Source organism: Vipera ursinii (genome assembly GCF_947247035.1).
Source record: "Vipera ursinii genome assembly, chromosome: 4".
Classification (NCBI taxonomy): Eukaryota; Metazoa; Chordata; class Lepidosauria; order Squamata; family Viperidae; genus Vipera; species Vipera ursinii.
Window position 1 is genome coordinate 3,072,762 of NC_139514.1, and position 22,841 is coordinate 3,095,602.

Sequence of the window (22,841 nt, forward strand, 5' to 3'; positions counted from 1 at the left end):
GTCAAAAAAAAAAAGAAAGAAAAGAAAGAAAGAAAGAAAAAAAAGCGCGGGCTTTTTTTTTTTTTTTGCGGGAGGAAGCGAGCGGAGGAAGAAGTCTCGCGCGTTTTCGCTCGCGGGCGCGCGCGACTCTCTGTGTTTGTGTGTGTGTGAGTGTGAGAGAGAGAGAGAGAGAGAGAGCGAGAGAGAGAGAGAGAGCTGGCATGCGCAGGCGCGGACACGCCCCTCCCTCCTCCCCCCGCCCCCGCCCCGGTGGCTGCGAGGAGGCCGGGCAGCGCGAGGGGGTGACGCCCCCGGCCACGCCCCCCGGCCACGCCCCTCCGCTCTTCTGCCCCCGCGCCGCCGCCGCCGCCGCCGCTGCAGCCGCAGCATCGCAGCCCGGCCCGGCGTCGCCCCCGCCGCTCGGCGCCCGCCTGCCCGTTGCCCTCCCGGGCGGGGAGGGATTGATGTGGAGGCCCAGAGCGGCCCCGCCGCCGCCGCCGCCATGCAGCCGCCGCCGAGGAAGGTGAGCGGGCAGGCGGCGAGGGTCTTGGGGGGGGGGGGCTGCCCGCCGGGTCCTCCCTCGGCGCTGGCGGCTCCCCAGCAGGAGAAACGGCGCTGGCGGCGGTCGGCAGAGGAGGGGTGCCGGGGAGGGGAGGTTTGGGGGGGCTGCAGGGCGCGGGTCTGGGCCGGGGAGGGGGTCTTGCGGGGTCTGCAGAGGCGGGGGAGGGGGTCGGGGCTGCAAGGCGGGCTTGCTGGAGGCTGCTCCGCCCGAGCCCCGAGAAAAGCGGAGCCGGAGGCAAGGCTTCCCACGTTCCAGAAGACACGGGTCCCGCCGTCGTGGGAATGCAAGCTGCTCGGTTCGGTGCGAGGCGGAAGGCTGCTGGGCTTGCAGCCTGAGAAGGAAGGGTGGAGGAGAGGCTGCTGGAGAGGGGAGAGGGGTGGGGGGGGGTCCTGGGACCCACCCCTCCACCCCCGCTCCCTCCTTCTTAGAAAGGGGCAGCCGACCCTGCTGGGCTGGAAAATTAGGAATTACTCCCGAGTAGGGCCAGCCAGGGTTCGAGACGCCTCTGCTGCTCAGCCCCAGCTGCCTTCCCCACCCCTGGGGGCGCTCAGAGGTGGGGGTGGGGGGTGGGATTGCAGCTCCCATCCTCCCCAGCCAGCCTGCTTGGGCTAGGCAGGAAAAGAAGGAGGGGGAGGGTGGAGGTCGAGGATAAGCCGGCTGGTCAGGAAAGGGCCAAGGTGCCCTGCATTGGCTTCCATCGGTGGAGGAGGAGGAGGAGGAGGCTGGGAAGGGCCAACTGACAACCCCAGGGTGGGCACCATCCTTGGGTTGAAGACCCCCCCCCCAACTCATCTTTCCTTCCCAGCTTTCAAGGCCTTGGCCGGGAAGGAACTGTCCGGTTGGCCCCGATGCAAGGCGGCTATTTTTAGGGCCTGGGTCCCAGCCACGGAGGCTTAGGCCTGCCAGGACGCTTCTGTCTGGCCAGCGGTTGCCAAAAAGGGGCACAAGCCCTCGTCTGTGGGTCTCCAGAGGGGTGCAGGACCCCAGGCGTGAAGAACAAGGAGAAGACACACACACACACACACACACCATCTGTGGGGCACCCTTTGCAAGCCTCCCATCGGGGAGATCTCCAAGTCTGTCGATCAAACACATTTAGACAGCCGCCCGTCTCTTGCATAGCTGGACACACACAGACACACACACACACACCCTCCGTCTTAGCCCCGACATAAAAACGTGTGTACTGTTTAAGCAACAACAACAGCAGCCACCCACACCGGCGTGTGCCTGCGTGTTCAGACCTGGCTAAAATTCATCAGGGAAAAGAGGTTTAATTTTTGTCAACAAAAGGCAGGGCTTCCCAGTGGGGAGGGAGGAGGAGGATGCCGATCCTGGCTTGCCCGACATCGGGGTTTAGTAGGATCGGTTCAGCCGGGCAAGCCACGTTCTGCCCCCCTGTTTGCAGGCCGTCTGGTTTATTCCTCTGGTGGTTTGCGTGGTGTGCTTGACTTTTCGTCCGGGTGGGGGAAATAACTGGAGTTTCCATCCAGGATAATGAGCTTTGCTTGGAGAAATATTTGTCCTGGGCCGTTCGGATGAAAAATACAAACAAGTTTAGCCTTTGGGTTAAAAAACAAACCGCAGGGTGGATTCTTTTTGGGTGGTTGTTGAGAAAATTAAGGCTGCTTTTTTCTTTCTTTCTTTTTTTCCTTTCCCCCCTTGGGGTGGTTTTTGCTTTTGCTTGCAGAACTTCGTTGGGAGGTGTTAGAAATAGGGGCATCTGTCTTGGGCAAACAAAAAAAAACCTTTTTGGAGCTGAGCTAACAGCAGGTAACGGAATACAGGGAGCCCTCGAGTTAACGGCTAGAATTGAGACCGAAAATGTACGTTGCTAAGTGAAACGTTGGTTAAGTGAGTTTGCCCCATTTTATGAGTTTTCCTGCTGCGGTGAATCATTGCATTGATTAAGTCGGTAACACGGTCGTTAAGCGGATCTGGCTTTTCCCCCACCCCACCGCCCCATTGACTTTGCTTGTCCCAAGGTCGCAAGAGGGGATCACGTGACCCCGGGACGCTGCGACCGTCATAAACGTGAATCGTTGGCCAGTTTTGATCACGTGACCCTGGGGATGCTGCAACGGTCGTATGAGTGAAGAACGGTAATAAGACCTTGTTTTCGCTGCCGTCGTAACTTTGAACGGTCGCTAAATGAACTGTTGAGGACTACCTGTAACAGAGCTGGAAGGGACCCTGGAGGTCTTCTAATCCAGCCCCCTGCACAAGCAGGAGACCCTAGGTCAGGGGTAGGCAACCTCGGCTCTTTTATGACTTATGGACTTCAACTCCCAGAATTCCTGAGTCAGCTATGCTGACTCAGGAATTCTGGGAGTTGAAGTCCATGAGTCATAAAAGAGCCAAGGTTGCCTACCCCTGCCCTAAGTCTTCCAGACAAGTGGCTGTCCAGTCTCTCCTTAAAAACCTCCGGTTGTGGAGCACCCACAACTTTTGAATCGCTCAACCAGCTTCGTTTTTTTTTGCGTTTTCCACCTGGTTTTGTTCTTTTGAATGCAAAAACGGTTGGGCTTTCCCCTTTCTCTCTCTATATATAACGGTGTGAACGCAGCTCTCGGTTATTGCGGGGGCGGGGGGGCGGAAAGAAAAGATTTAAAAAGCCATTTGTTAAAGAGTATTTTCTAATACGGATTCCCAAGTTCCGTTGAGCATCTAGTAAGAGTAATCATAAAGTTGGAAGGGACCTTGGAGGTCATCTAGTCCAACCCCCTGCTCAGGCAGGAAAGCCTATACCATTTCAGGCAAATGGCTGCCCAGTCTGTTCTTCAAAACTTCCAGTGTTGAAGCATGCCTACCTGTACTGTATGGTTTTAATATGTGGTATGTGCCCAGAACAGCAAAATACCAAGAAGTAAAAACCAAGGCATTAGCAGTTTTAATTGGGTTTTTAAAAAAATTTTCAGGGATTAAATTTAATTCTTTTAATTGTTTTTAATTTTTATATCAATGTTTTAAGTACCCTGTAAACTGCCCTGAGTCCTTCGGGAAAGGGCGGTATATAAATTCAATAAAATAAATAAATAAAATAAGTGCACCGCTTCTGGAGGCAGGTGGTTCCACTGGTTAATTGTTCCAACTGTCAGGAAATTCCTCCTTAATTCCAGGTTGCTTCTCTCCTTGACTAGTTTCCATCCATTGCTTCTTGTCCTGCCTTCAGGGGCTTCGGAGAAGAGCTTGACCCCCAACTCTTCTTTGGGGCAGCCCCTGAGATGTTGGAAGGCTGCTATCCTGTCCCCCCCTCGTCCTTCTCTTCATTAAACTAGACACCCCCAATTCCAGCAGCCGTTCCTTGTATGTTTTAGCCTCTAGCCCCCCCTGATCTTCTTCGTTGCTCTTCTCTGCCCTCTTTCTAGAGTCTCAACATCTTTTCTACATCCTGGTGACCGAAACTGGACACCACGATGTAAAAAAAGATGTTGAGACTCTAAAAAGAGGGCAGAGAAGAGCAACAAAGAGGATCTACTTGAAAAACCTGGAGACTCCCAGCTGGGGGAATCAGAAAAAGGTGTGGTGGACTAGTGGGAAAAGCAGAGGATTACACGACAAATCTCTTTAAGAACGGGCGTTTCATTTGGGGCACCGCGCACAGTTTTGCACTTACGGCTTATGACTTAGGACCATTTTTCACACTTAGGACCCTCGTAGCATCCCCAAATTCGGCCACTTAGCAATGGGTTCGTATTTAGGATGGTCGCAGTGCCCCGGGCTCATGTGATCCCCTTTTGCCACCACCTGACAAGCCTAATCAGTGGGGAAGCCAGATTCGCTTTAACAACCGTGGCAAGAAAGGTGGTGAAATGGATATATATATATATATATATATATATATATATATATATATATATATGTATATATGTATGTATATATGTATGTATATATGTATGTATATGTATGTATGTATATATGTATGTATATATATATATGTGTGTGTATATATATATATATATGTGTGTATATATATATATATATATATATATATATGTGTGTGTGTGTGTGTGTGTGTGTGTGTGTATATATATATATATATATATATATATATATATATATATATATATATATATATATATATATATATATATATATATATATGATGGATTCTTTTCCAATTAACACAGTTAAAGAGCAGCAACTTTCAGGAGCTCCTTAGGGCTGGCCCCGGGGGGGGGGGCTGGGGAGAAGAGCTGCCTGTTAATAAAATGAGATAATTGGAAAAGGCGCTAGTCCTTAAGTTTCTTTTTTGCTAGCCTGGGCTAACCTGGCTTGAATCCCGTCATTCCAGGTTTTTCCTACTAGCTCTTTGAGGGGTTTTTCCCATTTCGCCCTTCGTTTCTGCATTCAGCGGTTCTTGTTTTTCAGACCGTTCCCACGAGTTCATTTAACTTTTTCACCGTGAGTGCCTTCAAAGCAGTTGGAATATTAATATTTAAACCTTTTAACCTTCAGATAACATACGGTGTCCCGGTTGTTGACTCTAGCGAGAAGCCAGAGCATGGAAGGTTTCGTTTTTTCTTTCTATCGATCTGCCCCTTTTTTTTTGAAGAGAGCTAGAGAAATTTTTCAAAGTGTGCTTCCTGCTGGCTGGAATTATTGTCGAGTTGTTCGTTTTTTTTGGCGGAGGCTTGGCCTCCTCCGATGCAAGGGGTCACCTGAGTGTAAGGTGACTTTTCTGCAGAGAGAGCCAGGTTGTTTGATTATTTGGGAACACGGCGAACGCGGCCGGCGATATCATTCATAATGCAGGAAATTTTGCATCTTGCATTGATCAAACGGATTCTGCTTCCGGGATTACGTTGGCGTCAAAGACATTGCTGTCTTTCGAGAAAGCTACGTCGTGGCCATTTGGCTGTGGGGGTGAGCCGCTAAGGTAGTGGAATCGCAATATACGCGTAGTCCTCGACGTACGACCACAATTGAGCCCAAAATTTCTGTTACTAAGTGAAACAGATGGCTGGTCCTCGCAGTTACGACCGTTGCAGCATCCCCATGGCTACATGATCAAAATGCGGGCATTTGGCAAACGTGTGTGTATTTGCCATTTGCAAGCTTCCCAGCCGGCTGCAAAACCAGTGAAGGGAAATTCACTTAACAACTGCACGGTTCACTTAACGGCAGTGATTTGCTTAACAGCCGTAGCCAAAAAAGGTCGTGAAATGAGGCGTGGCTTACTTAATGACCGCCTGGCTTCGCAATGGAAATTGTAGTTGTCCCAATTGTGAGTTGAGGCCTACCTGTAATGGCCTATCAGTTACAGCAGAGTATCCCAACCTTGGCAATGTTAAGACAACTGGACTTCAACTCCCAGAATTCCCCAGCCAGCCATGCTGGCTGGGGAATTCTGGGAGATGAAGTCCAGCCGTCTAAACATTGCCAAGGTTGGAAAACCCTGACTTTACAGCATTTATAGCAGGGGTCTTCAAACTGGGCCCTTTGATGACTTGACTTCAGCTCCCAGAATTCCTCAGCCAGCATGCCTGGCTGAGGAATTCTGGGAGTTGAAGTCCACAAGTCATCAAGGGGCCCAGTTTGAAGAGCCCTGACTTATAGTCTTAAACGAGAAAGAAGTTTAAAGAAAATAATGTATACAAACTACATTTCCCCCCCCCCTCTTTCCTAGGTGAAAATCACTCAAGAGCTGAAACTCATCCAGGCCGAGCAGATGACAAAACTTCAAGCGAAGCATCAGGCCGAATGCGACTTGCTTGAAGACATGAGGTAAAAATGAACAGCCAAATGTCTCCCTTCCCCTTGTCCGAGCTCCTTTTTGGAACAACCGTTTGTGTTACAAAACTCCAGGAACTGATGGAATTTCCTTTTAAGATTTCCTGCTTTCAAAACTCTTGAAGGCCTCGCCACAGCTGGAAGTTATCACTGGAACTAACACAATGCATGTTTTCCCCCAGCAGTTTTTTAACAAAGATGGGAGACGAAGCGTCCAAAATGGTTGAGCTGCCTTGGCAGTTTCCCTTTTGGAGGGGGGGTTGGATCCTGGCCAGCTTCACCTTAAAAAGAGCCAGAAGTGGAAATGCTTGCAAATTGGCTTTGGAGAAAAGCTAGCGAGATCAGTGGCGTTTATAAATGAAAGGTGGTCCTCCACTTACCACCTCAGTTGAGATCCAAAATTTCTGTTGCTAAGCGAGACATTTGTTTTGTGAGTTTTGCCCCATTTTATGTCTTTTCTTGCCACAGTTGGGAATAGAATAGAATAGAATAGAATAGAATAGAATAGAATAGAATAGAATAGAATAGAAAGGAATAGAATAGGAATAGAATAGGAATAAGAATTAATAGAATAGAATTAGAATAGAAATAAGAATTAGAATAGAATAGGAATAGGAATAGGAATGAATAGAATAGAAATAAGAATTAGAATAGAATAGAATATAGAATTAGAATAGAAATAAGAATTAGAATAGAATAGAAATAGGAATGAATAGAATAGAAATAAGAATTAGAATAGAATTAGAATAGAAATAATTAGAATAGAATAGAATTAGAATAGAAATTAGAATAGAATAGGAATAGGAATGAATAGAATAGAAATAAGAATTAGAATAGAATAGAATTAGAATAGAAATAATTAGAATAGAATTAGAATAGAAATAAGAATTAGAATAGAATAGAAATAAAAATTAGAATAGAATAGAAATTAGAATAGAATAGAAATAAAAATTAGAATAGAACAGAAATAAAAATTAGAATAGGAATAGGAATGAATAGAATAGAAATAAGAATTAGAATAGAAATACAGAATGGAATACAGAACAGAACAAAATTAGAATAGAATAGTATAAGGACATTGGAGGTCTTTTAGTCCAACCCTGTACCATCTCAGCTAAGTGGCTGTCTAGCCTCTTCTTAAAAACCTCCAGTGATGGAGCGCCCACGATTTCTGGTGGCAAGCTGTTCCACTGGTTAATTCTTAAGTGAATCACTGCAGTTGTTGGAGTTAGTAACACGGTTGTTAAGTGAATCTGGCTTCCCTCACTGACTTTGCTGGTCAGAAGGTGGCGAAAGGGGGTCACGTGACCTTGGGACCCAGCAACGGTCATCAGAATGCTGCCAAGTGTCCGAATTTTGATCAGACGACCGTGTGGATGCCGCAACAGTTTTTGCCGTGACGATGAAGCAAATCATCATGGCAGTTGTTAAGTGAATCACGCGGCCGTTAAGCGAATGTGGCTTCCCCCGTTCATTCTTGCGGGTCAAAAGGTCGCCAAAAGGGGAATCGCATGCCCCCGGGAAGGACGCTGCAATTTTTTCTAAATACGTGCTGGTTGCCAAGCGCCCAAATGGGGCTGCTTCGCTGGTTGGAAGTGGTGGGGGGGACTGATGATAAATCCCTTTTTCCAGCACTATTGTGAGTTTGAGCAGTTGCTCAAGAAATGGTTGTGAAGTCAAGTACTCCTTGTATTCAGGTAGTCCTCGACTTACGACAGTTTATTTAGCGACCAAAGTTGCAACGGCCCCGGAAAAAAAGACTTACGACCGCTTTTCGCCCTTAACGACTGTTGCAGCGTTCCCCATCGTCCCACGATCAGGATTCGGAGGCTTGGCAACTGACTCATATTTATGACGGTCTCGGCGTCCCCGGAGGTCACGTGATCCCCTTTTGCAACCTTCTGACCAGCAAAGTCAACATGGGGAAAAGCCAGATTCACTTAACAACCGTGTGACTAACTGAACAACCGGAGTGATTCGCTTAATGGTGGCAAGAAAGGTCGTATAAAGGGGCAGAACTCACTTAGCAAATGTTCTCACCTGGCAATCTAAACGTGGGGCACACTCGTGGTCGTAACCTGAGGACTCCCTGTAGCGTTTAACGGCCTGAGTAGGACTTTTCTTCTCCTCCTTAGCATTTTATCCATTTCTATTTCAAAAGAATCCACGGGGATTGAAGCAGGTCGGATAAGCGCCTGGAGGAATAATGACGGGCTCGGTTTAGAGAGCATTGATTTCTCGGACAGGCTTGTGAAGAAATATTTGCATGTAATCAATAAATCGTCAGCGCGCTGGGGCTTTCTGATTGCAAATCCAGCAGGATCACAGGCGCCTTGCAAATTGCTCCGTCTAAAATGGCAGTGCTGAGGAGGACTCTCATAGCAAATTTGCAAAGCGTGCGGCCCGATAAAGCCGTCGCGTCCGTCAGTAGTCATCTGTCACAGAATGCTCGTCAGGCATTCAGCTCATCCTGGTGTGTGTGTGTGTGTGTGTTGCCCGGTGGAATTTTTGCTGTGTCTTTTTTGGCGCGGAAATTGCCAGCCGGACCGGTTGCTTGCCTGTAGATTTATTTTCCGTCAGTGAGGATGGCCTTTTATGATCACAAAAAGAGTTTTTTCTGTGTGTCCAGATCTATTAAGTCTTTCTCTGGAAGTCGGTGGGGAGCTGAACAAAACGCCTCGCCGCCTTCTCATCTTTTGAGATGCAGGTCTATCACAAACACAGGGCTGGCAAGAGTGCAGGGGCCATGCCACATACACAACCTTTCAAAAAAAAAGTTGAAGCCTGCAAGTCGTCAAAGGGCCAGGTTTGAAGACACACACACACACACACACACACACACACACACACACACACAGGTCTAAATGCTGTTGCTGTCCCCAGAATCAATTGGAATATAGTCGGAAGGGACCTTGGAGGTCATCTAGTCCAACCCCCTGCTCAGGCAGGAAACCCTATACCATTTCTGGCAAATGGCTGTCCAGTCTCTTCTTAAAAACTTCCAGCGTTGGAGCATTCACAGCTTCTGGAGGCAGGTTGTTCCACTGGCTAATTGTTCTCACTGTCAGGAAGTTTCTCCTTAGTTCCAGGTTGCTTCTCTCCTTGATTGGTTTCCATCCGTTGCTTCTCGTCCTGCCCTCAGGTGTTTTGGAAAATAAGTTGACCCCCCCCCTCCTCTTTGGGGCAGCCCCTCAAATACTGGAACGCTGCTATCATGTCTCCCCTATTTCTTCTTTTCTCCACACTGGCCAGACCGAAGTCCCGCAGCCGTTCTTCGTATGTTTTAGTCTGCAGGCCTTTAATCATCTTAGTTGCTCTTCTCCGCACTTTAACTGACTTCTTCTGTACAATATCTTCCTATCTTTGAACGCTCTCTCTCCTTGCACCATATCCACCCACGGTGTCATACCTGGCCTTGGGTTCAGGAAGCTCCTCACCTCTCAGGATCTCATCCGTGCCACCCAACTGTGCCTCTTCTTCAAATTCCCCCTTATCCTAAAGTCCAAACTGGATCCTAACTCTAAACTCTTTGGCTAGTCCCAAAGGTGTTTTCCCCAAAAGGCAACTGGATTTCCTTGCTTTTTTTCCTCCCTTGAAAACGTTTCCCTTCTCATCCCAGAAGCTTCTTCACTTTCCTCACTGTTAGGAGTTCTTTGCCCGTACAGACAGTCCTCGACTTACGACTGTTTACTTAACGGCCATTTGAAGTTACCGTTGGCCTCCCCGGAGCTACTCCCCGTAGGCCCTCCTAGGAGATAAATGTTCCTTATTTGTAACGCCCCCCCCCCCCCCGAAATCAGTTCTGAAAATGATGAATTGGCTCCGTGCTTCCTCAACAGCTTGGCCAATTAAGGCTCGGTTATAACACAGATGTCAAAGCTTTTCATGCAAGATGGAAAGGGAATAACTCACAGACGGAAATATACAGAGGGCACCGTGGTTGGAGCGTGTTTTGTTTTTTTTTTGCTACCCCGATTGAAAAAGGATTTCCGCTTTGACTCGTGGAAAAAAAGAAAAGAAAAAAAAAGAAGTGAGCTGGGATTCCTCTTGCCCTGGAACTTCATACCTTTGAACTGCACAGGTATAGTATAGGTGGTACCTTGCTCAATAGTAGTGACTGTGAGAGGGATCTCGGAGTCCTAGTGGACCGTCACTTCAATATGAGCCAGCAGTGTGTGGCAGCTGCCAAAAAAGCCAACAGGGTGCCAGGCTGCATTAACAAAGGGATAGAATCAAGATCTGGTGAAGTGTTAATACCACTTTACAATGCCTTGGTAAGGCCACACTTGGAATACGGCATCCAGTTTTGGTCACCACCATGTAAAAAAGATGTTGAGACTCTAGAAAGAGTGCAGAGAAGAGCAACAAAGATGATTAGAGGACTGGAGGTTAAAACATAGAAGGAACGGTTTCTGGAATTGGGAATGAAGAGAAGGGCGAGGGGGGACATGATAGCAACTCTTCCAATATCTCAGGGGCTGCCCCAAAGAAGAGGGAGTCAAGCTATTCTCCAAAGCACCTGAACGCAGGACAAGAGGCAACGGATGGAAACTAATCAAGGAGAGAAATAACCTAGAATTAAAGGAGGAATTTCCTGACACTGAGAACAATAAACCAGTGGAACCACCTGCCTCCAGAAGTTGTGGGTGCTCCAACACTGGAGGTTTTTAAGACGAGACTGGACAACCTTTTATTTGAAGTGGTATTGAGCAGGGGGTTGGGCTAGATGACCTCCAAGGTCCCTTCCAATTCTGTTAACTCTGTTCTGTTATCCCTGCTTGATAACGATGCTTTGTAGAAGTAGCCCTCAACTTACAGCCGTTCATTTAGCAACCTTCAAAGTTACACTAGCGCTGAAAAAAGTAACTTACACCCCATCCTCACGCTTACGACCTTCTCAGCTTCCCCCAGTTAGGTGATCAAAATCTTGAGTTTTGATGCTGAGTTTTGCAGCATCCCGGGTGTCCCTTGATCGCCTTTGTGACCTTACCAGCTGACATCCGACATGCAAACTGAATGGGGTCAATTCACAATTTAAGTGATTGGCTTAAAAAAGTCATAAAAATCGGGGCCTGGCTCAGTTAATGACTTCCTGGCTGGGCAACAGAAAACTGCAACTACAATTGCGGTTGTAGTTCATCTCGGAATAAGATACGAGAAAGGAATCCCTTTGACCAATTAATTTTTCCTGTATAGCAGGGGTCTTCAAACTTGGCCCCTTTGATGACTTGTGGGCTTCAACTCCCAGGATTCCTCAGCCAGGCACCCCTGCTCTATAGGTAATGTTCCTCAATCTCAGGAACTTTGAGATCTGGACCTTAATTCCGAGAATCCCACAAGCCAGCATAGGTTTCTGGGAGTTGAACTGTACCGCCCATCTCCCTCCGGGCCCTGCCATTACAACTTCTGAACGCAATAAAGATCCACTGATTTTTTTTTTAAAAAAAGTGTTAATTGAGCAGCGACACACTTTTTATCATCCTTTAAACATGAGCTGAAAAAAATCTCCCATCAGCTAACAACTCGGGGTTTTGTTGGATTTTTTTGCTCCTTATGGCTGTTGTAAAGTATGCAGAGGCTGAAAACTTTGGGGTTGGGGGTGTTGATTACCTGTCTTGGCAAGTGAGAAGGTTGCCTCCCCCCCCATCATCAGGACTTTTAAGTTAATTCAGATGTCAAATATGCATCGTTAATTGTTAGGTTAATGAATTAACACTTCTGTGTCGCGCTGGAGATTTTTAAGGAGAAGATTTTTGAAGCGACTTGTAAGGCGACGGCTGCGTTCACTTAATTTCCATCTTTTCCGATATTTCAGACGTTTCAATCCAGTCTAATCTCAGTTTAATTAATAATGATGATGATGATGATGATGATGTTGGAAGGGACCTTGGAGGTCATCTAGTCCAACCCCCTGCTCAGGCAGGAAACCCTATACCATTTCAGACAAATGGCTGTCCAGTCTCTTCTTAAAAACTTCCAGTGTTGGAGCATTCCCAGCTTCTGGAGGCAGGTTGTTCCAGTGGTTAGTTGTCCTCACTGTTAGGAAGTTTCTCCTTAGTTCCAGGTTGCTTCTCTCCTTGGTTAGTTTCCATCTGTGGCTTCTTGTCCTGTCTTCAGGTGCTTTGGAGAATAGCTTGACTCCCTCTTCTTTGGGGCAGCCCCTGAGATATTGGAACACTGCTATCATGTCCTCCCTCATCCTTCTCTTCATTAAACTAGACATCCCCAATTCCAGCAACCGTTCTTTGTATGTTTTAGCCTCCAGTCCCCTGATCCTCTTTGTTGCTCTTCTCTGCACTCTTTCCAGAGTCTCAACATCTTTTTTACATCGTGGTGACCAAAACTGGATGCCGTGTTCCAAGTGTGGCCTTACCAAGGCCTTGTAAAGTGGTATTAACTCTTCATGTGATCTTGATTCTGTCCCTCTGTTAATGAAGCCTAGCACTGTGTTGTTGGCTTTTTTGGCAGCTGCCGCACACGGCTGGCTCATGACTAAATGATGGTTCTCTCGCAGTTACTACTCTTGAGCAAGGTACCAGTTTAGCTGTCTTTAAAACTCTATTCCCTTGTGCCTGCGTAAAATCATCCTTGCTGTTTGATGCGTGTGTTAAAATCCCTATTTGCTTGCCTGCTACCCGTAAGACTCCACTTGCAGAATCAGTCAATCGGAATAGAGGTGGAAGGGACCTTGCAGGACTTGTAGTTCAGGGGTCCCCAAGCTGTGGGCCGCAGGACAGGCTAGCCACTGTGCGTGCATATGTGCGCACACCCCGTCATTTGTGCTAGTGCCACGGCCGTGGGGCGCTAAACCAGGACGCCGTGCCACAGGGTGCAAAAATGGGCCGCCGCTACACCTTGGGACACGAAAATGGGGCGCCGCTGTGCCGTGGGGTGCAAAAACAGGACACCACTACACTACCTACTCCTGACCTATACAGTTGGTTTTTCTGAGAAAAGATTTAAACGCTTGCCTTCCTTTTCCCAGCAAATGCCTGTCTGTCAACAATATTTTTCTAGCTTGGTTCATGCACTGACTGTACTGTTGAACGAAGAAGATTCAGAACGAAAAAGATGGATAGATAGATAGATAGATAGATAGATAGATAGATAGATAGATAGATAGATAGATAGATAGATGTGTATGCTTAGCCTTCCACACCAGTGTTTCTCGGCCTGGCCAACTTTAAGGTGTGTGGACTTCAACTCCCAGAATTCCTGAGCCAGCATGGGGGAAATTTGTCCCCTTCTTGACTCGTGGACTTCAACTCCCAGAATTCCTGAGCCAGCATGGGGGAAACTTTGGCCCCTTCATTGCTCATGGACTTCAACTCCCAGAATTCCTGAGCCAGCATGAGGGAACTATGGCCCCTCCATGACTTGCGGACTTCAACTCCAGAATTCCTCAGCTTGCCTGGTTGAGGAATTCTGGGAGTTGAAGTCCACAAGTCATCAAAGGGCCCAGTTGGAAGACCCCTGCTCTAAAATTATCGATAATCCCGTATGATTTTACAGGCCTTCATCCCGTTTTTTCTTTTCAGGTTACATTATCAGTGGAGGATGGGTGTTCCAGCAGATATTCAAAACGTTTAACAAAAGTTTTATTTGGTTTGCTTGCTAAGGACCCTGAAACGAAAGTTAAGTAGGGATCCTAAAACCACAGCAACCTAGATCTGTACCTGCAGCTGTGAATTTCTTTTCTCTTTTGCTTTCATTTTTCGAAGCAAGTGAAGCAGCAAGGAAAACTCTTCATTTAGTAGAACAAAACAGAATAACAAGAGTTGGAAGGGACCTTGGAGGTCTTCTAGTCCAACCCCCTGCTCAAGCAGGATACCCTATGTTTGAAGACCCTGTGCCCTATGTCATTTCAGACATATATGTGTGTGTGTGCGCACACACACACACACAGTAGAGGATCATTTCCTTGTGTGTCCCTCTTAAGCATCTTAAATTCCTGTTCATGGCAACTCAGGGTAGCCCTTGACTTACGACCATTCATTTACTGACCATTTGCAGTTACAACAGCACTGGCAAAAGCGACTGAGGACACTTTTTCACACTTACGACCGTTGCAGCATCCTGACGGACCCGTGATCAAAATTCAGGCCCTTGGCAACTAGGATGTATTTAGGATGATTGCAGCGTCCCAGGATCACGTGGTCATCCATGCGTAGTCTTCCCGGGTGGCTTCTGACAAAGGAGACTCAAGTGGGGGAAGTCAGCTTTGTTTAACGGCCCCATGATTTCACTTGACCACGGGCAGCGACTTGCTTAATGACCGTGGCAAACCACTGTCTTGCCTAGCAACAGAAATTTGGGCTCCCAGTTATGGCCGTGAGTTGAGGACAATCTGTAATTTTTAAGCCATTTTCGGAGCCGTTCCACATATACAGAAGTATTCAGAATAACAGAGGCAGAAGGGACCATGGAGGTCTTCTAGTCCACCCCCACCTGCTCAAGTAGGAGACTTTATACCACAGAGATGAAAACAAGTTTGACAGTGCCAAGAAGGCTTATGATATTTGCTTTCCAGGTAATTATTCTGAAAGGTAGAAAAAGCAGGGCTAGGGTGAATTTAACCCTGGGATTCTGGGACAGAGGTAAATGGGAACGAGGAAAACTGCAGAGAAACAAGTGTGACAATTCTCACGTGGTCAGAAACAAGAAAGCTTGATACTAGATCAGGCTGTTACCCAAACGAGGAACAGATGGAAACTTGTGTTTTCCTCCCCAAAGGGAATCCTGTCAAGCCCATCACGTTGCGAGGAAGGGAGGGAGAGACAAAAGAAATAGGAACATAAATAGATCTCACATTTTCTGCATAGCGGTGAGTGGGGTTATTTTGTGAGGGCTTCATTGTGTTGCAACACCGAACCAACTTGTGGTCTCGGGTTCTGCAATGTTTCGTTTGATGGCGGAATAGAATAGAATAGAATAGAATAGAATAGAATAGAATAGAATAGAATAGAATAGAATAGAATAGAATAGAAATACAGAATAGAATAGAATAGAATAGAATAGAATAGAATAATAGAATAGAAAATATGGAATAGAATAAGAATAAGTATAAGTATAAGTATAAGAATTAGAATAGAATAGAGTAGAATAGAGTAGAGTAGAATAGAATAGAATAGAATAGAATAGAATGGCAAATATGGAATGGAATGGAATAGAAGAGGAGAAAATGTGGAATGGAATGGAAGAATGGAATGGAATAGAATAGAAATACAGAATAGAATAGAATAGAAAATATGGAATGGAATAGAATAGAATAGAATATATGGAATGGAATGGAAGAATGGAATAGAATAGAATAGAAATACAGAATAGAATAGAAATACAGAATAGAATAGAATAGAATAGAATAGAATAGAATAGAATAGAAAATATGGAATGGAATAGAATAGAATAGAATATATGGAATGGAATAGAATAGAATACAAAATGTGGAATGCAATGGAAGAATGGAATAGAATAGAATAGAAATACAGAATAGAATAGAAATACAGAATAGAATAGAATAGAATAGAATAGAATAGAAAATATGGAATGGAATAGAATAGAATAGAATATATGGAATGGAATAGAATAGAATACAAAATGTGGAATGCAATGGAAGAATGGAATAGAATAGAATAGAAATACAGAATAGAATAGAATAGAATAGAGCTGGAAGGGACCTTGGAGGTCTTCTAGTCCAACCCCCCTGCTCAAGCAGGAAGCCCTACGCCATTCCAAACAAATAGCTGTCCACTCTCTTCTTAAATACCTCCAGTTTTGGAGCATTCACCACTTCTGGAGGCAGGTTGTTCCACTCATTAATTGTCCTCACTGTCAGGAAGTTTCTCCTTAATTCCAGGTTGCTTCTCTCTTTGGTCAGTTTCCAATCCTTGTTTCTTGTCCTTCACTCTGGTGCTTTGGAGAATAGCTTGACTCCCTCTTCTTTGGGGCAGCCCCTCAAATCCTGGAAGTCTGCCATCATGTCTCCCCTATTTCTTCTTTTCTTTAGACTAGCCAAACCCAATTCCTGCAGCCATCCTTCACATGTTTTAGCCTCCAGGCCTTTGATCATCCTGCTTGCTCTTCTCTGAATGTTTTTCCAAACCCTCAACCTCTTTTTTGTGATAGGGTGACCAAAATTGGCTGCAGTATTCCAGGTGTGGCCTCAGTAGGGTTTGATAAAGCGGTACTAACACTTTGCGTGATCTTGATTCTATGCCTCTGTTTATGCAACCCAGGACTGTATTGGCTTTTTTGGCTGTGGCCAAAGAAGACAGACGATGAGTAGATAAGCTTTCCTAGTTTGAATGATACAAGGTTTCCTGCCTGAGCAGACAGTTGGACTAGATGATCTCCAAGGTCCCTTCCAACTCTGTCATTTTGTTTATTCCTTGCAGAGGAAATACGTTGGATTCAAAATTTTCCAGAAACCCCGGGAACAAATACAGGTAGTCCTTGACTGAACAACCACAACCATAGCTGAGCCCAAAATTGCAGTTATTATATTAAGTTGTGCCCCATTTTTTTGCCACGGTTGCTAAGCGAATCACTACAGTCGTTAAGTGAATCAAGTGGTCGTTAAGCAAATCTGGCTTCTTTCCCCCCTCCCCCTCCTGACTTTGCTTGTCAGAAGCCAGCTGGGAAGGTCAGCAAAGGGGATCACGTGACCATCGTAAGTACCTGCCAGTTGCCGAGCTTCTGAATTTTGATCACGGGGACGCTGAGCACGGGGACGCTGCAGTGGTCGTAACTGTGAGAAACGGTCAGAAGTCCCATTTCTCAGTGCTGTTGAATTTTGAACGGTCAGTAAATGAACGGTTGTAAGCAGTTGTTGTTGTTAGTTGCGAAGTCGTGTCCGACCCATCGCGACCCTATGGACAACGTTCCTCCAGGCCTTCCTGTCCTCTACCATCTTCTGGAGTCCATTTAGGCTCACGCCTCCTGCTTCAGTGACTCCATCCAGCCACCTCATTCTCTGTCGTCCCCTTCTTCTCTTGCCCTCAACCTTGCCCAGCATTCGGCTCTTCTCCAGTGAGTCCTTCCTTCTCATTAGGTGGCCAAAGGATTTGAGTTTCGCCTTCAGGATCTGGCCTTCTAAAGAGCAGTCAGGGTTGATCTCCTCTAGGACTGACCGGTTTGATCGCCTTGCAGTCCAAGGGACTCGCAGGAGTCTTCTCCAGCACCAGAGTTCAAAGGCCTCAATTCTTTGGCGCTCAGCCTTTCTTATGGTCCAGCTTTCACTGCCATACATTGCAACTGGGAAGACCATGGCCTTGACTATATGCACTTTTGTTGACAGGGTGATGTCTCTGCTTTTTAGTGTGCTGTCTAGACAGCAAATCTAGATAGCTTGTAAGCAGTGGTGGGATTCAAATAGGTGAATTTGAATGCCGCTTCTGGAAGTCTGTTCTGGGCCATGGGCAACAAAAAATTAGTGAGGAACTCTGGGGGTTGAAGTCCACAAGTCTTAAAGTTGCAAGTATGAAGACCCCTGAGATAGATAGATAGATAGATAGATAGATAGATAGATAGATAGATAGATAGATAGATTATAGAGATGGAGATAAGAGATAGATAGTTGATGGATATGGAGATAGAGATGGATGGATGGGTAGGTATGTAGGTAGATATGGAGATAGATGATAGAGATGGAGATAAGCGATAGTGATAGATAGTAGATAGATATGGAGATAGATAGATAGATGATAGATATGGAGATAGATAGATAGATAGATAGATAGATAGATAGATAGATAGATAGATAGATAGAGATAAGAGATAGATAGATTATAGAGATGGAGATAAGAGATAGATAGTAGATAGATATGGAGATAGAGATGGATAGATGGGTAGGTATGTACGTAGTAGATATGGAGATGATAGAGATGGAGATAAGCGATAGTGATAGTAGATAGATATGGAGATAGACAGACAGATAGATAGATATGGATAGATGATAGAGATGGAGATAGATAGATAGATAGATAGATAGATAGATAGATAGATAGATAGATAGATAGATAGATAGATAGATAGATGATAGAGATAGAGATAGATAGGCAGGCAGGCAGTTGCTTTTTTCAATGCCGTTGCACCTTCACATGGTCACTGAACAAATAGTTATAAGTTGAGGACTACATGTATTTGTGTATCGATCGATTAATTAACTTTACATACCGCCCATCTGACTCTTACAGCAATTCTGGGCGGCTTACAGAATGAACTATATCTGGTTTTGCCGCCAGCTTCTTGCGCTGGTGATTTGTATTTGGCCTTGAAATGGGGGCTCAAAGCATAACACTTGGTAGTTGTTCGCACACCAGAACGCTGCACAGTTCACACATGCCTCAGGAATCCTGCCCCGGAGTGAGAGATTAGGGCAGGTTTATTTCCTCTCCCCCCCCCCTTCCGCGCCAATTACGTCAGATTGAGTCAACTGTCCGTCGATGTCTCTGCCTTATAAAACATGTGGCGCTCTCTGTAAATCGGAATTTCGCAGGTCCCTCCGAGTTGGATCCGCCAGCTGCTGCTGCTGCGGCTTCATGTACCGCCGCAGTGACTCACCCGTGAATACCGTCCCTCAAAAATATTAGATCCGTGTCTAATATTGGGCATATTGTCAGCACGGGCGAAGGGGAAAAAAAACAACAACACACCACCCGTTTCTCCGCTACTCCATTTAAAGCCAAACGGATAGATTAATAAACATAATTGTCTGCGGATAAACTCATAAGTGCCAGGAACAGCGTGCCGCTGTTTCGCTCGGCGCAGGATGGAATTTGGTCCGGTATGAAGCCGGCGCGATCGTTTAATTAGTTCCAGTAAGTTGGCTATTTTCATAACATCTAATTGCTCCAAAGCTGTGTTTTGAAGCAGGCCGGAGGGACGCTGCTGGAATAATGCAGCTGGCGCTAATCACAACCTGCTCGGGCAAAAAAAAGCAGTTTTTTTTTTTTGAGTAGCGGCACGCCGAGGCTAGAAACCGGTCCTTTTGAGTCGTCTTAAGGATAGGCCGGCCTGGGTTTCATTTCTCCGGTTTTATCAGGCTGTGGCATAAATTTGTCCAGGGGCCCCCACCCCACCCCAAATAGCCTTTTTTTCTAAGTCAAGCCACCTATCACCTTTTATATTTATTTTATTTTTTATTTTAATTCCATTTATATCACGCCCTTCTCCAAAGACTCAGGGAGGCTTACAAGCTTAGCAATAGCCTTCATTCTATGTATATGCCTGCTTATTAGGGCTTTCAGCCCCCCCCCCCAAAGCGGCATTATTACAAAGTCAGCTTAATTGCCCCCAACAATCTGGGTCCTCATTTTACCTACCTGGGAAGGATGGAAGGCTGAGTCAACCTTGAGCCTGGTGGGACGCGAACCTGCACTAATTTTAGGAAGATAGTAGTTAAATACAGGTAGTCAAACCGTTCATTTAACGACCGTTCAAAGTTACAACGGCACTGAAAAAAACTGACTCATGACCGTTTTTTTCCCCACACTTACGACCGTGACAGCCTCCCCCACGGTCAGGGGATCAAAATTCAGGGGGCTCATATTTACAGTGCATTGAGAAAATATTCACACACACACACCCTTCACTTTTAGCAATTTTGTCAGGCTGCAGCCCGGATTCGACAGACAGTTGTTGAAAATTTGCCTGAAATGGTATAAGGTTTCCTGCCTGAGCAGGGTGTTGGAGCAGGGGGTTCCAACATTATTATTATTATTATTATTATTATTATTATTATTATTATTATTATTATTATTTATTTATTTATTATTATTATTATTCTTTTTCTTTATTTTTCCCCCCTCATTAATCTACAGTCAGTACCCCATTGTGACAAAGTGAAAAGGTAATTTTGGAAATGTCTGTAAATTTGTTAAAATGGGGGGGGGAAAACAGACAAGAGCGACTGGGGTGTGAAGACTTTTCGGGGTGCAGCGTCCCCAGGGTCACGTGATCAAAATTCGGACGCTTGGCAACTGGTTCCTATTTGTGACGGTTGCCGTGTCCCGGCGTCACATCATCCCCCTTTTGTGACCTTTGGCACAAGCCAAGTCAATGAGGCAAGCCAGATTCATTTTACAACCGGGTTATTAACATAACTGCAATAATAATAATAATAATAATAATAATAATAATAATAATAATAATAATAATAATAATAATAATTGGAAGGGAACATGGAGGTCATCTAGTCCAACCCTCTGCTCAGGCAGGAAACCCTATACCATTTCAGACAAATGGCTGTCCAGTCTCTTCTTAAAAACCTCCAGTGTTGGAGCATTCACCACTTCTGGAGGCAGGTTGTTCCACTGGTTAATTGTTCTGTCAGGAAATTCCTCCTTAATTCCAGGTTGCTTCTCTCTCTGGTTAGTTTCCATCCGTTGCTTCTTGACCTGCCTTCAGGTGCTTTGGAGAATAGCTTGACTACCTCTTCTTTGGGGCAGCCCCTGAGATATTGGAACACGGCTTTCATGTCCCCCCCTCGCCCTTCTCTTCGTTAAACTACACATACCCAATTCCAGCAGCCGTTCCCTATATGTTTTAGCCTCCAGTCCCCCAATCATCTTTGTTGCTCTTCTCTGTACTCTTTCTAGAGTCTCAACATCTTTTTTACATGGTGGTGACCAAAACTGGACGCCGCATTCCAAGTGTGGCCTTGCCAAGGCCTTGTAAAGTGGTATCAACACTTCACGTGATCTTGATTCTATCCCTCTGTTAATGCAGCCTAGCACTGTGTTGGCTTTTTTGGCAGCTGCCGCACACGGCTGGCTCATAGTTAGGCGATGGTCCACTAGGACTCCGAGATCCACTTAAGTGATTCTCTTAATCAAGGTGGCAAGGAAGGTGGTTAGATGGGCCAAAACTCACTTAACTCTGTCTTAGCAGTGGGAATTTTGGACTCTGGTCATAAGTTGAGAGCCACCTGTCTATTTGACGTGCCTGGAGTGTCCTCTCAAACGTAGCTCTTCGCTGAGTATGAGATAACCAGCGGGTCTGCAGTAATGAATGGCCTTACGTCAGCGCATTCACCGAGGAATCTGGTTGCGTGGAACTGGATGTAGCTATGTGATAACGATCGCCGATTCTCAACCTGCTGGAGAAACACTGTTGGGAAGGCTAGATTTTGTCCAAAGTACAAAGGCAATGTAATTTCTTAAACTTAGAACATTAGCCTGGTGGGAAGGAACTTGACGGAAGAAAGAGTTCTGCCAGCTGAGTAAATCCCTTTGCAAACATATTGTTCCACCTGAGTAAGACTCCTGCCTTGCTCTTCCTTATCAGGCCCTTTGATGGACAGCGATTGCTCAGATACGTTTGCAGCTGAGCAATTACTATAGAAGAAAAAGGGGTTTAAAAAAAACAACAACAACCCAGCATTCAGGAAATCCAGCGTTTAGCGTCACAGCCAGCCTTCCTTTACTTCCCGCAACTCTCTTCAGGACAAACCCTGGAGCAATTTTCACATTTGCAGAGGGAACACCGCCGTAATCTCTCCCTGGCGCTCTCTCTCTCTCTCTCTCTCTCTCTCTCTCTCTCTCTCTCTCTCTCTCTCTCAAGAATTGCTTGGATTAAAAAGCGCTGGTATCTTCGGAACATAGAAAAACCGGTGGCTGAAAAAAAAATCGCCCGGCGATCCATTGGGTCTTGCCCTTCGAATGCTTTGCTTGTCGGCTTGCTTTCGTTTTACGTTTAATTTATTTATATATTATTTTTAAATTTTATGTATTTTTATTACCTTTATTTTGGTTTTACTTATTTTTATTTTTATTTTATGTGTTTTTATTTTTTATTTTTAATATTTATCTGTGTCTGTATATCCATCTAATCTATCTCTACACCTCCATACGTTGGTCTGTCTATCTATCTATATCCATCCAACCATCCATCCATCCATCCATCCATCTAATCTTCCCCTATCTCTACGTCCACCCATCTCATCTCATCTCATCTCACCTCACCTCATCTCATCTCTGTCTGTCTGCCTGTCTATCTATCTATCTATCTATCTATCGATCGATCTATATCCATCCAACCATCCATCCATCCATCCATCTAATCTTCCCCTATCTCTACGTCCACCCATCTCATCTCATATCTGTCTGTCTGTCTGTCTGTCTGTCTATCTATCTATCTATCTATCTATCTATCTATCTATCTATATCCAACCATCCATCCATCCATCTAATCTTCCCCTATCTCTACGTCCACCCATCTCATCTCATCTCATCTCATCTCATCTCATCTCATCTCATCTCATCTCATCTCATCTCATCTCATCTCTGTCTGTCTATATCTATCTATCTATCTATCTATCTATCTATCTATCTATCTATCTATCTATCTATCTATCTATCTCATTTATCATCTGTCTACATCCATCCATCCATCCATCCATCCATCCATCCATCTAATCTTCCTCTATCTCTACGTCCACCCATCCCATCTGTCTGTCTGTCTGTCTGTCTATTTATCCTATCTATCTATCCTATCATCTACCTACCTACCTACCTACCTCAGATGATAGCCATGTGTTTATCCTCAATTACTGACCCACTACCTCTGC

At 45.5% G+C, this 22,841-nt stretch overlaps 1 protein-coding gene across 1 annotated transcript in view; it reads left to right on the forward strand.

Annotated features, from left to right (window-relative positions):
* The first annotated feature begins 347 nt into the window (after positions 1-347).
* Positions 348-22,841, forward strand: part of FCHSD2 (FCH and double SH3 domains 2) — a 129,889-nt gene continuing 107,395 nt past the window's right edge. The window contains exons 1-2 of the mRNA XM_083362587.1: positions 348-502; positions 6,171-6,268. Coding sequence (XP_083218713.1) covers positions 482-502; positions 6,171-6,268 — 119 coding nt within the window. The 5' untranslated portion in view covers positions 348-481. The remainder of the gene's footprint in view (positions 503-6,170; positions 6,269-22,841) is intronic.